Here is a 12,594-nt window from a genome sequence, read left to right as displayed (position 1 = left end):
TACTTTCACAGAGAGACCAAGGTTTTAGTTAGATAATCAGGGTAAACTGGCTGAAAATCAAAGTTGTCCATATCAAAGTTAAAGTTAAACTTGATGTACATTTAAGTAATATTCCTGTCTCCCTTTTTTATTCCCTGTTGTTGGTCTGGGTTATGTTAAATGACTGAGAGAACAAGAATTCAAATGTACTTGTACTCAAATGCACATGGCAAATAAAGTCACTTGAACTTGAAAGCTACTACCACAAGGGCCAGTGTTGGCTGTAGCTCAATGAATCAGTCAGTTTATGCCTATGGGGACATGCTGCTAAGAGACATTTAAAAACTCCAGAAGTTTTAAAGTTGGAAGTGGCTCAGGTGAGGGAGGGAAGTTAAATCTTCTGGTAAGGAGACAAATCTGGGGCAATTGAAGCTGTCAGCTTGCAGACACATCCATTAATCTCGGCGAGCGGCTCAGGTAGACTATGCCAGCTGGCCATTGGGCATGTCGATAAATCTACCACTGAGGCGGTTTGTTTTTAGAAAAAAAAAAAAAAAAAAAAAGCCCCCTCTTCACTGAGCGGGTGACAATAAAGACAGAGCAGCTTGAAAAATACATTTAAGCAGAAGCAGTCCCCTTATTTCAGCAAAGCACTCTGATTATTCTATTTCCTCTGGGTCAGACCATGTAAACCATATCATCCAGTCAGACTCAGGGTCCAAAAGCATTCAAATGTCTAGGCAGGCTGCTTCCTATGAGCTGCTGAAATGATAGCGACAGCAGCTGATAGGACGCTGCTTTGTACTGACCTGGAGCTCTTGAGGCTGCCGTCATCTGAGAGGTTCTTGGTAGACCCTTTGCTTTTGGACAACCAGGACTTCACCCCGTCCACACGATCCTCCACTTCAGAGTCTGTGTCCGAATCCCCCTGACTGGTAAGCAGTCAGAGACAGGAAAACAAGTTAGAGGAAGCAACGAAGAGAAGAGATGACAGAAGAGGATATGAACACAGAAAAGAGCGAAGATGTCAAATGTGGCTTTTCAGAGAAGAAAGAATAAGGTAAAAAAAAAAAAACATTCCTGCAATTCTCTCTGGCTGTGAAGCTGTATGTGTTAGTGTGGCAGCGTAGGAGGACAAAAGACAGGACATGCAGTCAGTTCAATCAGCCTCTGTAAACACCCAAACATGCCCATGACATGGCTGCATAGATAAAAACACCACTCGTTGTCACTGTTAGATGAGTGAGACCATGGTCCTGCAGTTAGTCGACAAAGAGCCAATCCCACAAAAACCTTTACCTTTCACAAGCTACTTCAGAGATGTAGTTGCACCATGACAGTTAAAAACACAAAATGACAGCGCTTCAATTTATTCCAAGACCTGGGAATGAAGCAGCTCTGCTAGACACAGCTGGGCTTTTCTACAGGCATATCCCGTAGATAACTTGATATCTCAACCTCCAAAATCACAGAGTTCTATACCTCCTCAAATGCAACTTATTGGCGTCTTTCATAGTTTTTCTTGCACTGGACATTGTACAATTGCTTTTATAACATGGTGGATTTAATTGACTTTGCCATGTGAAAGGTGTGTCCTGCATATATCCAATGAAGATTAGGCCGAAACCTCCATCAGATTAAAATGCTGTTAAAGTACGTGAGTAAATGTTCACTTCTGTTTGTTCTTCGATCTACAAATGTTACCATAACCAAGAATAAAAGATGGCAAGCACTGTGAAAACAACAACAACAAAAAAACCTGCACAGCTACAGTTTCTTTTAACTTCACAGCAGAGTGGCAGAAAATTTCATCAACAGGCTTCCACACACACACGCACGCACGCACGCACGCACGCACGCACGCACGCACGCACGCACGCACGCACGCACGCACGCACGCACGCACGCACACACACACACACACACACACACACACACACACACACACACACACACACAGTCATATGCATACACTCATAATTCCACTTCTTGACAGAATGATTTGGTACACAGCTGGGCACTGCACTGTTTTTCCTCTCAATTATCATTACACGTTCACAAACCACTGTGAGCCATGGAGTAAAATGGAGGGCTTGTCATAAAATTTGACACGGATGAAAAGAGCGCAACACTCATTAAGTGCCGTCAAAGCCCAGCGCTTGTGTGGCGCTGTGAAATTAAGTTGTTACAGCTTAATAGTCCTACTGAGACATCAGAGGGGTGGCTCAACATCTCTGTTTTCATCTGCAGCTGTTTCAGAAAGCCTCCCATCTTGTCGAGGAAGAGAGGGAAAAACATCCCTTTCTCGTAGAGCTCAGACTGGCCCAGTACCACCTATAATTAAAATCGTTTGCAGCTCCCTGGATTTCAAACTGGAGATTCCAAACAATGGTTTGCCCAGTGAGATTCAAATGCAAGGCCAGCTAGTTTTTATGGAATACAATAACCTTGTGTGGTAATGCCGGGACTGCATTCACGCCAAAGACAAGGGGAGAAAGATGGGCCGAGGAAGGGGGGGCAATGGACTCGTAAGCTGTAATTAACTTTGCAGAACATGCCTCGACTATTAGACAATCTGGGGGATTTGCCGCTGCCTACTGTTATGATGACAGAGCAGCCAAGCGTCTCTGTCTTTGGCACTGCAGACTTGTCAGAGAAGACTGGGTAAACATCACTGAGGACGGAGGACGCTCAAACGTCAGGCAGCGCGTTTCCTTATCTGACCCTCGTCAGAGTTAATGAAAACATAAAGCTTTAGCTGCTGAAAGCAGGTAGTAGCAAAAATAAATGAAATATGTTGACAGTAGTTCTGCAGCTACATTCACTGTGGACATTTTACAGCTTTGTTAATCAAAACCGGTTCAAACTGGTCAACAAATTCTACCCATAGGGGCTTAATGTATTCTGTTAAGTACAATAAGACTGTTTTTTATATATGAAATTTATATATAAGAAAGTTTCTGAAAGTGATACAGCATACCAATTAGTTTTCTCATGTTGCCCAAATAATGACTGAGTAAATATTTTTCTAATCCTCCAGCTGAAAAACGTTATTATTTTCCTAGGCTTTTTATTTTCTTCCAGAATCAGATAAACTTTATTGATCCCCGAGGGAGAAACTACTATGAACAGTAATAATAATAAACAGTAAGTGAACAGAAAAATGTCGAAATGCAAATGTCCAAAAAGTAAAAAGTGTGAGATAGAATCACAGTACGAACAAAAATTTTAACAGTAAATTAACAGAAATGTGCGAAGGTAAACTGAATGAAAAGTCTAATGTGGATCAACAGTAAATTAACTGTAGCTGAATATTAATGGAGGTGTGTGACTTTCTTATCTGTGTACAAGTCCATGATCCATTCAGAGAACAGACAGATCTATCAGGTCAATAACCAAAACCACAATGGTGGGCTCTATGTAACTGAGCACCCTCATCCATGGTGTCATCTACAATTTATATCCTTGGCCACCATACCATTAGTTAAGCCTTGCCAAAAGCCTTGGGGAAGCAAACAAACATAGAGCTGAGGAGACATTAATTGTCTGTGACATTCTGCCGCCATTGGTTGTACATCTCTGTTACACACTATTACATTCATCATTAGCCTCTATGGATCGTCCTGCTCCGTTCTTCTTGGCTTTGCTCCTCTGTGTCCCTGGGTCTTACAGACACCACTGTTTATGCCTCCGATATATGAAACTGTCAGCCCAGTGAAGTCCCTGTGGCTCTGGAGCACAGACAGGCATATGCATCCTCTCCAAGACCATCAGGAGGGCACAGTGTCACATGGAAAGGTAACACTGTTTATCTGTGCTGAAAAACTCCCACTGCAGTCACTTCAGTGCACGTATTCAAATAATCACTTATCAGCTAAAACTAGAAACCAAAGAGATCAAAGTGATTTTCAGATTTTTGGGTTTGAGGACAGGCTAAAGCTGGGACCTTGGTACAACAGATTGGTTCTAGGAATGAAGGGGGGAAACCGGAGCGGGTGCACGAGGTGGCTCAGTATCAACTAGATACAGCTGGCCTCTTCTATAACCAAAGTCCAAGAGGGGAGCTGAACTCTCTCCTTTTCCAGAGTTGCCCAGGGTGATTGGCACTGGATGAGCGAACACCCGGCTGAGAGCCACCATGCTGGAATTCTCCCTGGCAAAGAGGAAGGTCACCTCTATGTGACTGTGGGTTGCTGAAAGGAAGGCTCAGACTGAATTTGTGCCTATGCACCAAACAGCATTTTGGAGTAAGGAGTCTCTGGGTGGGGTCCTTGAAAGGATACCACCAAGAGACTCTACAGTTCTGCTGGCAGACTTCAGTGTGGGTAACCATGTATGGTGCCAGGAAAGTCCAAAATTCAGACTAGTGACAAACTGTTTATGTCGAGGCTGAAACCTCACCTGCAGTTTTCTCTTAATTACATCAACGAATATTACAAATATAATTTCAGTAATATGTTCTTAGAACAGCTTAATTCAAATGGAATTATACTGTATTAGTATTAATAAATTCAAATGTATAGCTACATAATTTATATTTCATGAGACTAGAAATGCATTTTGTGTCAAAACACAGGGAATGATTAGCTTCTTTATTCAAATGTGACAGTGCTAATAGCTCATTACAAACCTTTGGAAAAAAAGCTTGCACTTCTGATTAATAATCCTTTACACCATCAGAAAATAAAACACTGACAGGAGCCAGAGTTTAACGCTGCTTGTGAGCTACTTGCCATGTGAGCACGACAGCTTTTTGTCAGACATTTGAGGATTCTGTATTATTAAGCAGGTGTGAGTCAAAGATGGATGTGGAACACACCCTCGTTTTTCTCCTGTCAGGAGAGCAGCCGCTGCTGCTGAGCCACACTCACATCAGGCCCTAGAGCGGGGTGCTAAAAAATTAAGACTGCCCCGGGAGTGAGAGGCCGACGGGTTGGCTGCTGTTCAAACATGGCAGTGTTCGACGTCACGCCCTCAGACGGAGGCGAGGCCCTGGACACAGCTGGATAAACCCCTTGGCGACGTAAAGGGAAGATCTCAACCTGGCTTCGTGAAGTGGTTAACGACACAGGGAATCTGAGGAGGGAGGCTTGTTTCATGCTGGGGCTTAAGTAGCATATTGTCAGTGGCATTCATGCAGCTCAGCATGTGAGGGCATGCAATGAAGAGTGAAGTAAACTGGGGTTATGAGGGGATCTCTGAACACTGTTGTTGATGATGCATTATCCTTGAGTCTTCACACATCAAATCTCCCCTTAGATTTACTGTATCTCTGCCTCTTCCATGAGTCATGTTTGAATTGCTGAACCTGTGTGGATCTGGAACGGAGCCATGGCTCTTTGATTCTGAGGGCCTGACAACAGCTGAGAATTATCACAGGGAATCAGAGAAAAATCCCCAACAACAAAACCGACCCAGAACATGAGATGAATTCCAAATATCTTTTCTATTTTTTTTTTCTCTGTCAGAGGGAATTTTTTTCTTTAAATATCAGCTCTTTTCTACCGTGTGACAGCCAGAAGTGATGGACTAACTGGACTGAAACTAAACCCAGAGAAAAACTCTGGCTTTTCTTTCTCCACTATCAACTTCTGAACTAAATGTTCAAAGACTGTAGAATAATGCATCATTTCTAGTGGTTAAAAAAAAAAAAGGATCAGGAGTTCAAGTTCCTCACGTTCTGTTCTTCCTTTTCTGATACTTTGTCACCATGTCTTGCAAACTGGTGGTGATGATGATGATGATGGGTGGAGTGACAGACAAGAAATGAAAACAGAAAAACAAGAAGACAACACAAAAGAAAACCATGAAATGAGAATCAAGTCAAAAATAAAACATCAAGGAAGCTTAAAAATATCTGAATATGTATGGATGTCAGGGCAGATGCTGTGATGGCACAGATTTGTTCTTCCGTTCGGCAAACTAAATGTACTGTACTGTACACATCACATTTTGACTCAGCATGCCACCTCATCCTGATCTTGTGTCTTGCATACAGAGCTGAGGAGAACACCTCACAGAGCATTTCCCAGCAGTTCACTGCTGCTGTACAGAGAAGAACCCTCACTCTTTGTAGGACTGTACTAAGCTCAGCATGCACCTCAGAGACTGAGAGCCTAGAGAGAGAGGACAGGACTTTTTACTGGGTGTGAATAATAGTCTGTCTGAGTCATTCAGCTGGACCAGACTTCAGCGGGGATAACTCCTGCCTTGATCTTGAGGAAGAAGGACATTCAAGGTGCAACAAGTGTAGTAAATGACCAGAAAAACGAAGAAAGAAATGAAGAAAACAAATCAACTCAACTTAAATGAGCAGTTCAGCATTGTGGGAAACACACTTATTGGCTTTACATGTGAAAATCAATACCACGTCTGTGTGTTAAGTACAGAGCTGAAGTCAGGACATGGTTCACCAGGTTTAGCATAAAGACAGGAGGCAGGGAGAAACAGCTGGTCTGTGTCTGTCTCATGTTCAAAGATGCACCTACCAATACATCTAAAGTGCACTACTTTACATATATCTTAATATTTTAATGCACACACATAGAGAAATGTAAAAGTGCTGGGCCAGTTTCTTGACAAACGACAGTACATGCAGCTACCTAGCATTTCTTGAGCAGTGTCTATAGCTACGGCGTGGGTTGCCAGATACTGTCGGTGGGGTTTTTGGTCTCTGTAAATGCATGATAAAATCAGGCAACCTCACTGCGACAGCAAGCACTTCCAGGAGAGCAGAGAAATAACTATACATATGATGCACTAGATAAAGTCAGGTCCTGTGAAATCCAGATGTCTATCTACCTGTAACAGCATGGTTAAAAAAAAATGGATAATTGCACAAATGAATCAAATTCCTCAAATTATGAGTTGAGAAAAATGCACAGAAGTGGTGAAAGTGTTTCTCTCCCACCACGTCTGGATTGTAGCAGGGATTTGGTCACCTGAAAAGTAAGGCAGTCAAACATCCTACAAGAAGCTGATGACAGTTTATTGATAAGAATAATATTCTATTAATATCTGGAGTGGAATATTCTCTTGAGTCTGAAGATTTATTCCTGACCTGAGGAATCAGGCACATGCTAGCTTTGTTTAGAGCTTTCAACTGAATCTCATGGTCTTCATCAGCAGGTGGAATTTGAATTGTTGTCACAATTACAACTAAGACTTTGGTCATTAGCAGTTTGGTGAGCTGACAACTCAGCATCCTACATCTATCAACCTAACACAATGACCTGGCCCTATGTACAACACAACAGTTACAGTGCTACAACAGGACTGGTGCCCTTTGATGTCCCAGTGAATACTGGGCTACACAGGTAAATGGTCTCTGCCTAGTGACTCAGTTAGTCCTTTCTCAAACTCACTCTCTGTTTATACTACATTTCATATTATGTCCTCCATCCTCTGAAACTTCAAGAAGCTCCAGATTTTTACTTATTCTTTTGTACCTGTTGATGAGGTCTTCATTATCGTCACTCTCCATCTCATCCTCGATGGCAGCCTGGAGGTCACCGATCCTTTTGAAGGCCAGTTTAAGGTCTGCCTGCAGGCTCTGATTAGCAGCCTCTAAACTCTCAATGTCCATTTCCTGTTAATGAGACAAGAGACGGAGCAAACTTTTCAGCTGACCAGGACCAAAGGTTGAAGCAGTTCAAAGTGGCTGTTGCTTTATTGTTGAGGGAAGTCATGCAGGCTCTACTAAAATGGTGGGAGTGACAGACTATACTGCTCATTGGTAATGGTGAATAAGTTTTCTCCTTGTCACATCATTACCAGCTCGTGCTTTTTGCGGCTGGCCTCAGCTTCCTTTTTGGCCAGTTCACCCATCTCCTCTTTGATGTCACGGATCTGTCTCTGCAGACGTTTGTTCTGTTCCTTCTCTCGATTTTCGCTGCTGCTGCGCTGATCTCGTTCCTCCATCAGCTTCTCCATGTTCTCCTTTAGACGAGCTACGAGGCTCTGCACAGCAATAAAGAGAGAAGATTCAACAACACAGTCAAAACTAATATCGTATACACTCACCGAGCACTTTATTAGGAACACCTTATTAATAATGGCTAGGGCCTCCTCTAGACAAAAAAGCCTCAGCTCTTTGTGGTATTGATTCAACAAGATGCTGAAACCTTCCTTTGAGATTCTCTTCTCCATGTTGACACTTTATTAGGTGGGAAAACTAAAGTTGAGTGTATCTAAAAACTTAACATGAGAGAAGGTCAAAGCTGAAAGTGGAAGTTAGCCTGTGAACTGTGATGGATGTTTATAACACTCAGTTTGGATCATAGTTCTACTGCTGGCCTCTGTTCCTCTTCCAGATAAATTCGACTAACCTGGAGGTTTGTTTCTCAGCTGCCTGATTATCTGTCTGTTTGTGTTTCTTGCTCTATTTTACTTACTTAATTTTAATATTGTCACTAAGTTCATCAATTAACCTGGTGATTATGTTTTACCAAAACCTTAAACTTGCTTCTTTTGTTGTACTTTTGTTGTAAATGTTTAATAGTAACTTATTTAAGCTGCGCCCTCTCTAACCCTGTTAGTAGTGAGAGTTCTGGTCTGTGTTTTTTCACTGTGGAATTACTCCTTTCATTCAGCTGCCTTTTTGAATGGTACCATTCAGCTATGCAACCGTTGCACAGCAACTCTACGGTCGCATTGTTTACACCAGGCTAATTGCACTGAAGCTGGTTGGCATGGTGACCAGAACAATGGACATCCCCTTAAAATCAGGATTACCCTGCAGGCATCAATAAGGTTCTTCTGATTCAGAATCAGAGCACGGCCATGTGAGCATTTATGTGAGGCAGCATCTAGGCAGTGCTTTAACCTAAAAGCTAACATCAGCATGCTAATACAATTACAGTGACAAAGCTTACACACTGATGTTATGCAGGTGTAATATTTACCATGTTCACCATCTTAGGCCATGTAGCCCCATCTATCTTCTGAACTTGCTGGTCCACAATGCGACAGAGATGCTGAGGTGGCCAATAAAATACATGCAAGCCCACATTTCTGGTGGGTTACTTTGAAATGCGACTGCTGAATAAGGTCGTCCCAAATACCATTTTTGGGGCTTCAGAGCTTCGGTAGTAATCAACAGTGAATAGCCGACGCTTGCAGACATTAATTTTTAAGGACTGTGTTATTCTACAGAATTGTTGTTTCTACTGTATTATTCTTCTAAGAGTTTGTGCTCCACAATGTTCTGCTGCTTTTGTTTCTCTTTCCAGGCAGATACAGCCTTTGCACTTTATTTGAAGTGTCCCAGATTCCTGGCAACCAAAACTGTGCAACGTACTCTGTCCTGTTTTAGAGGCGTCTTTATGCACAGCTGTAGATTGTGTCCTGAGCAGCAGACCCCCGTTTCTCCAGTTCGTTCGTCAGCGTCTCCATGCGCAGCGTCAGATGCAACTGCTTTCCCAGCAAAGTGCATGCATGCTTTTAATCATGTGTAACGTTACTGTTTAAACAGCGGATAAAAGCAGCTTCATCACTGCAAGTGGACAACAGACATCAGCTAAGTTCGCTAGCTAGTATGGTCCCAGTTTTACACACTGTCAAACACTATCCTACTACTAACATCATCCAGGTGAGCTTTCATGCTTGCTGTGCCAGTTTCAAATGGCATATTTGGCACATTGCCTTTGTATTCGCTCAGTTTAAAGAGTTGCCACACAGCTGAGCTCTTTGGCATTTTATCTTCCCTTTAACGGCCAAGGTGAACTAAAGCGTGACGCTCACTGCTGTGAGTGAGACAGATGGCAGGTGCCCAGGCTGATATGGTATATACTTCCAAATTTTGCCTTAGCTGATAGCCTACATTTGATAATAGATTAATTGCAGCCTTTGCGTTGTGGCTTCTGATCCACCTTCAGACTCATAGATCTGCTTCTCAAAGTGGACTTCCTGGATTACATGTCAAACAACCGGCCCACACAGATGCAGCCCAGTGTGATGCAGGGCTGCTTTTGGTTAGCATGCTAACATTTGCTTATTGGTAATAGAGACAGTACAGCAGAGGCTGATGGGAATGCCATTACTTTTGCAGTTATTGAAATGAAAAGTCAGAGGATCACAAGAATTATTACAATTCATCCTCACAAGTTCATGAAAGTCTGGACCAAATGTCAATCCATCAATAACCTGTGAGACATTTCAACCTGCTGGTGGCTCTAGATGAAAAGTGAGGGGATCGCAAACATTGGGATTTATCCACTTCGAGACCATAAATGTTTGTACCAAATTTTATGCAAATCCATTAGGGAACAAAAATATTTGTAACATATGTCAGAGCAATCTATCTGATATTTGTTGGGATATTTAACTCTGGAACAAAACTGTGGTCTGACTGACTCAGAATGCTGAGTATTACAGGATCCTTATGATTATGGTGCTTTAAAACCTGCATCAACCAACCCTGGAATAATATGAACAAATTCCTGTTGTGGTTCAGTGAGTATGGATACGAGCGCAACACGGAACCCAGTCAGAAGACAAAGTTAACTACTGATGAGCTCATTTGTATCAATAATTCACTGCAGCGGTGCAGCCGACTGTCCTCACATATACGTAAAGCCTTCAGCGGTGTTTAAACAGATGACTGCCGTATGGGTGTTTTAAACCTGCAGTGCCTCTCAATTCAGCCTGTGCATCAAAGCCAGCAGCACACTTTATCAGCGAGTTAGCTCCTGCATGAGCCACCCTGTCCACATTTCACATACCGAGTGGGTGTTGTACTCTGCCTCCTCACATCTGTATTGATTGAGCAGCGCTACCTCCAGCTTTGATGAGTTATACTACTCAGGCAACCTGAAATATTCACTCTTTGCAGTTTTAATGCTGGTGAGGGGCCATAAAAAGCAAAGCAAAAGGCAGAATGAGTCTAACCCCTGTGTGTATTCTCCAAACACTGCACATTTCACCACAAGCTAGAAATCCAGCTACATTAGAAAAGAAAATACATTTAATAAATAAATAAATATATTTTGTTTTGACTTTGGAGGACAACAAGCTGAGGAAATGTGCCTGGCAGTGAGCACATTGCATAGCTAGTAATTACTAAACTGAACCTGCAAAATTGATTACAGGGTCATTTTAGCAGTGGGCGAGAGACGATTTCAATTTCTCCCTGGGAGTGTGCAGATGGTAACCTTTATTGTTCACATGTGCTTTTTGTTTCAGGCAAAATCTGAATGTAATTTGAAAATGACAGAATAACAAATGGTATTGTCAAGTGAGAGTAACACAAGCTCGGAGTCAAGCAGCAGTGGTTGTGTCTAACTGGCTGTGGAAATTTTTTATCAAGCTAAAGTCCATGTTTATGTGGTGTCAAGCTCATCATGACCTTTTTTCTGTTTCTGCGGCCGTTCTCTGACCCCAGCAGCACATTTCACCCTCCCACTAACCTCCTCCCATATCTCCCACATGCCAGAGCTTCCTCACCCAGACGCCTACCACCACCAGCACTCCTCCACCTGTCTTCAGCTCTCACCTCCAGGCGTTTGACCTGGGTCTTCTCAAATTCCAGCTTGGTCTCCAGCTCGCGGATCTTAGCCTCCTGCCGGCTGACCAGGGATTTCTCCACCATGGACTGCTCCTGGAACTCCAGCTGGCTCTGGAGGGCTTGCATCTAAGAAACACACATACACATTTCTGTCTTAATATTCCTGCGAGTGCCACCCACTGACTAGAATAAAATCAGGGCATTTTTGTTTCAAATTAAAAGCGTCTCATCACAAAGTGGGGACATTACAAATGGGGCTACTGTCTTCTCTTAACAAACTGAATCTCTGACTTCATTTTTTGATGACCCAAAATTTCCTCCAAATAAATCACAACAAATCTGAGATTCTAATTAATGGTGCAAAAGAGAAAAGTGTGAAAATTTAATATACATTCTCCATTCAATACAGAGTTCAACCAATCAACACAGTGGCTGATGTTTAAGTGGTAAATGCGCCTTCTCTGACTGAAGGAGCTCACCCCCCCCTGCTGTGTCGGATTGCATTAGAAACCTCCACAGTGCAGCAGCATACTGCTGCCAAGCCAGAGGAATAAAAACAGATAACTTAACGTTACATTTTTACATTATAACAAGCTTTCTTATAACAATATACTGTTGATCCTGTTATAACATGAAATGTTTCACCGCATGTTGGTCTCAGACGCAGGTGCACTCCCTGTGATACGTACTGAGGTTGTGAAGGGGCACGATATCATTCACCTCCCTCCGTGATCAGTAACAGCAGAATCTCACCATGTCTCAACCCAAACATGAAGTAGAACTTAACGTGAAATGAGAACCAATCCTAGCGATGGATTCTGATCATTTATCACCCAAACCGTGATATTGTCTTTTTAAAATAACACAAGTCAAACTGTGAGACGGGTGTGGTTGATGTCTTGCCTCTAGCCTCAGAGAAGTTAAAGGATTGTCTCTTGCTAAACAGAGGTCTCCGATGGTAACACTGTGTGGGTGGGTCATACTAAGAAAAAGTATCCCTTGTAAAGCTGGGGGTGGGGTGGGGGATCCTGGTTTAATTTCCCCCTCCTCGTGGCTGGCTCCTGATTTGTACAGGTACAGCTGTGCCTGATAGAGAAATATTCATGAAGCAG

At 42.6% G+C, this 12,594-nt stretch overlaps 1 protein-coding gene across 9 annotated transcripts in view; it reads right to left on the bottom strand.

Annotated features, from left to right (window-relative positions):
• The window catches only part of myo18ab (myosin XVIIIAb), a 120,719-nt gene that overhangs the window by 6,712 nt on the left and 101,413 nt on the right, over nt 1-12,594 (bottom strand). For 8 of the 9 annotated variants that reach the window (XM_041045628.1, XM_041045626.1, XM_041045629.1 and 5 more), the window contains 5 exons: nt 11,471-11,608; nt 7,753-7,938; nt 7,428-7,567; nt 5,657-5,701; nt 789-911 (listed from right to left, as the gene is read on the bottom strand). In XM_041045628.1, coding sequence (XP_040901562.1) covers nt 789-911; nt 5,657-5,701; nt 7,428-7,567; nt 7,753-7,938; nt 11,471-11,608 — 632 coding nt within the window. The remainder of the gene's footprint in view (nt 1-788; nt 912-5,656; nt 5,702-7,427; nt 7,568-7,752; nt 7,939-11,470; nt 11,609-12,594) is intronic. The other variant, XM_041045632.1, reaches the window with a different exon arrangement.

This window comes from Toxotes jaculatrix, chromosome 9 (assembly GCF_017976425.1).
Source record: "Toxotes jaculatrix isolate fToxJac2 chromosome 9, fToxJac2.pri, whole genome shotgun sequence".
NCBI classification, from domain to species: domain Eukaryota; kingdom Metazoa; phylum Chordata; class Actinopteri; family Toxotidae; genus Toxotes; species Toxotes jaculatrix.
This window is presented reverse-complemented; position numbering and strand designations above follow the sequence as displayed.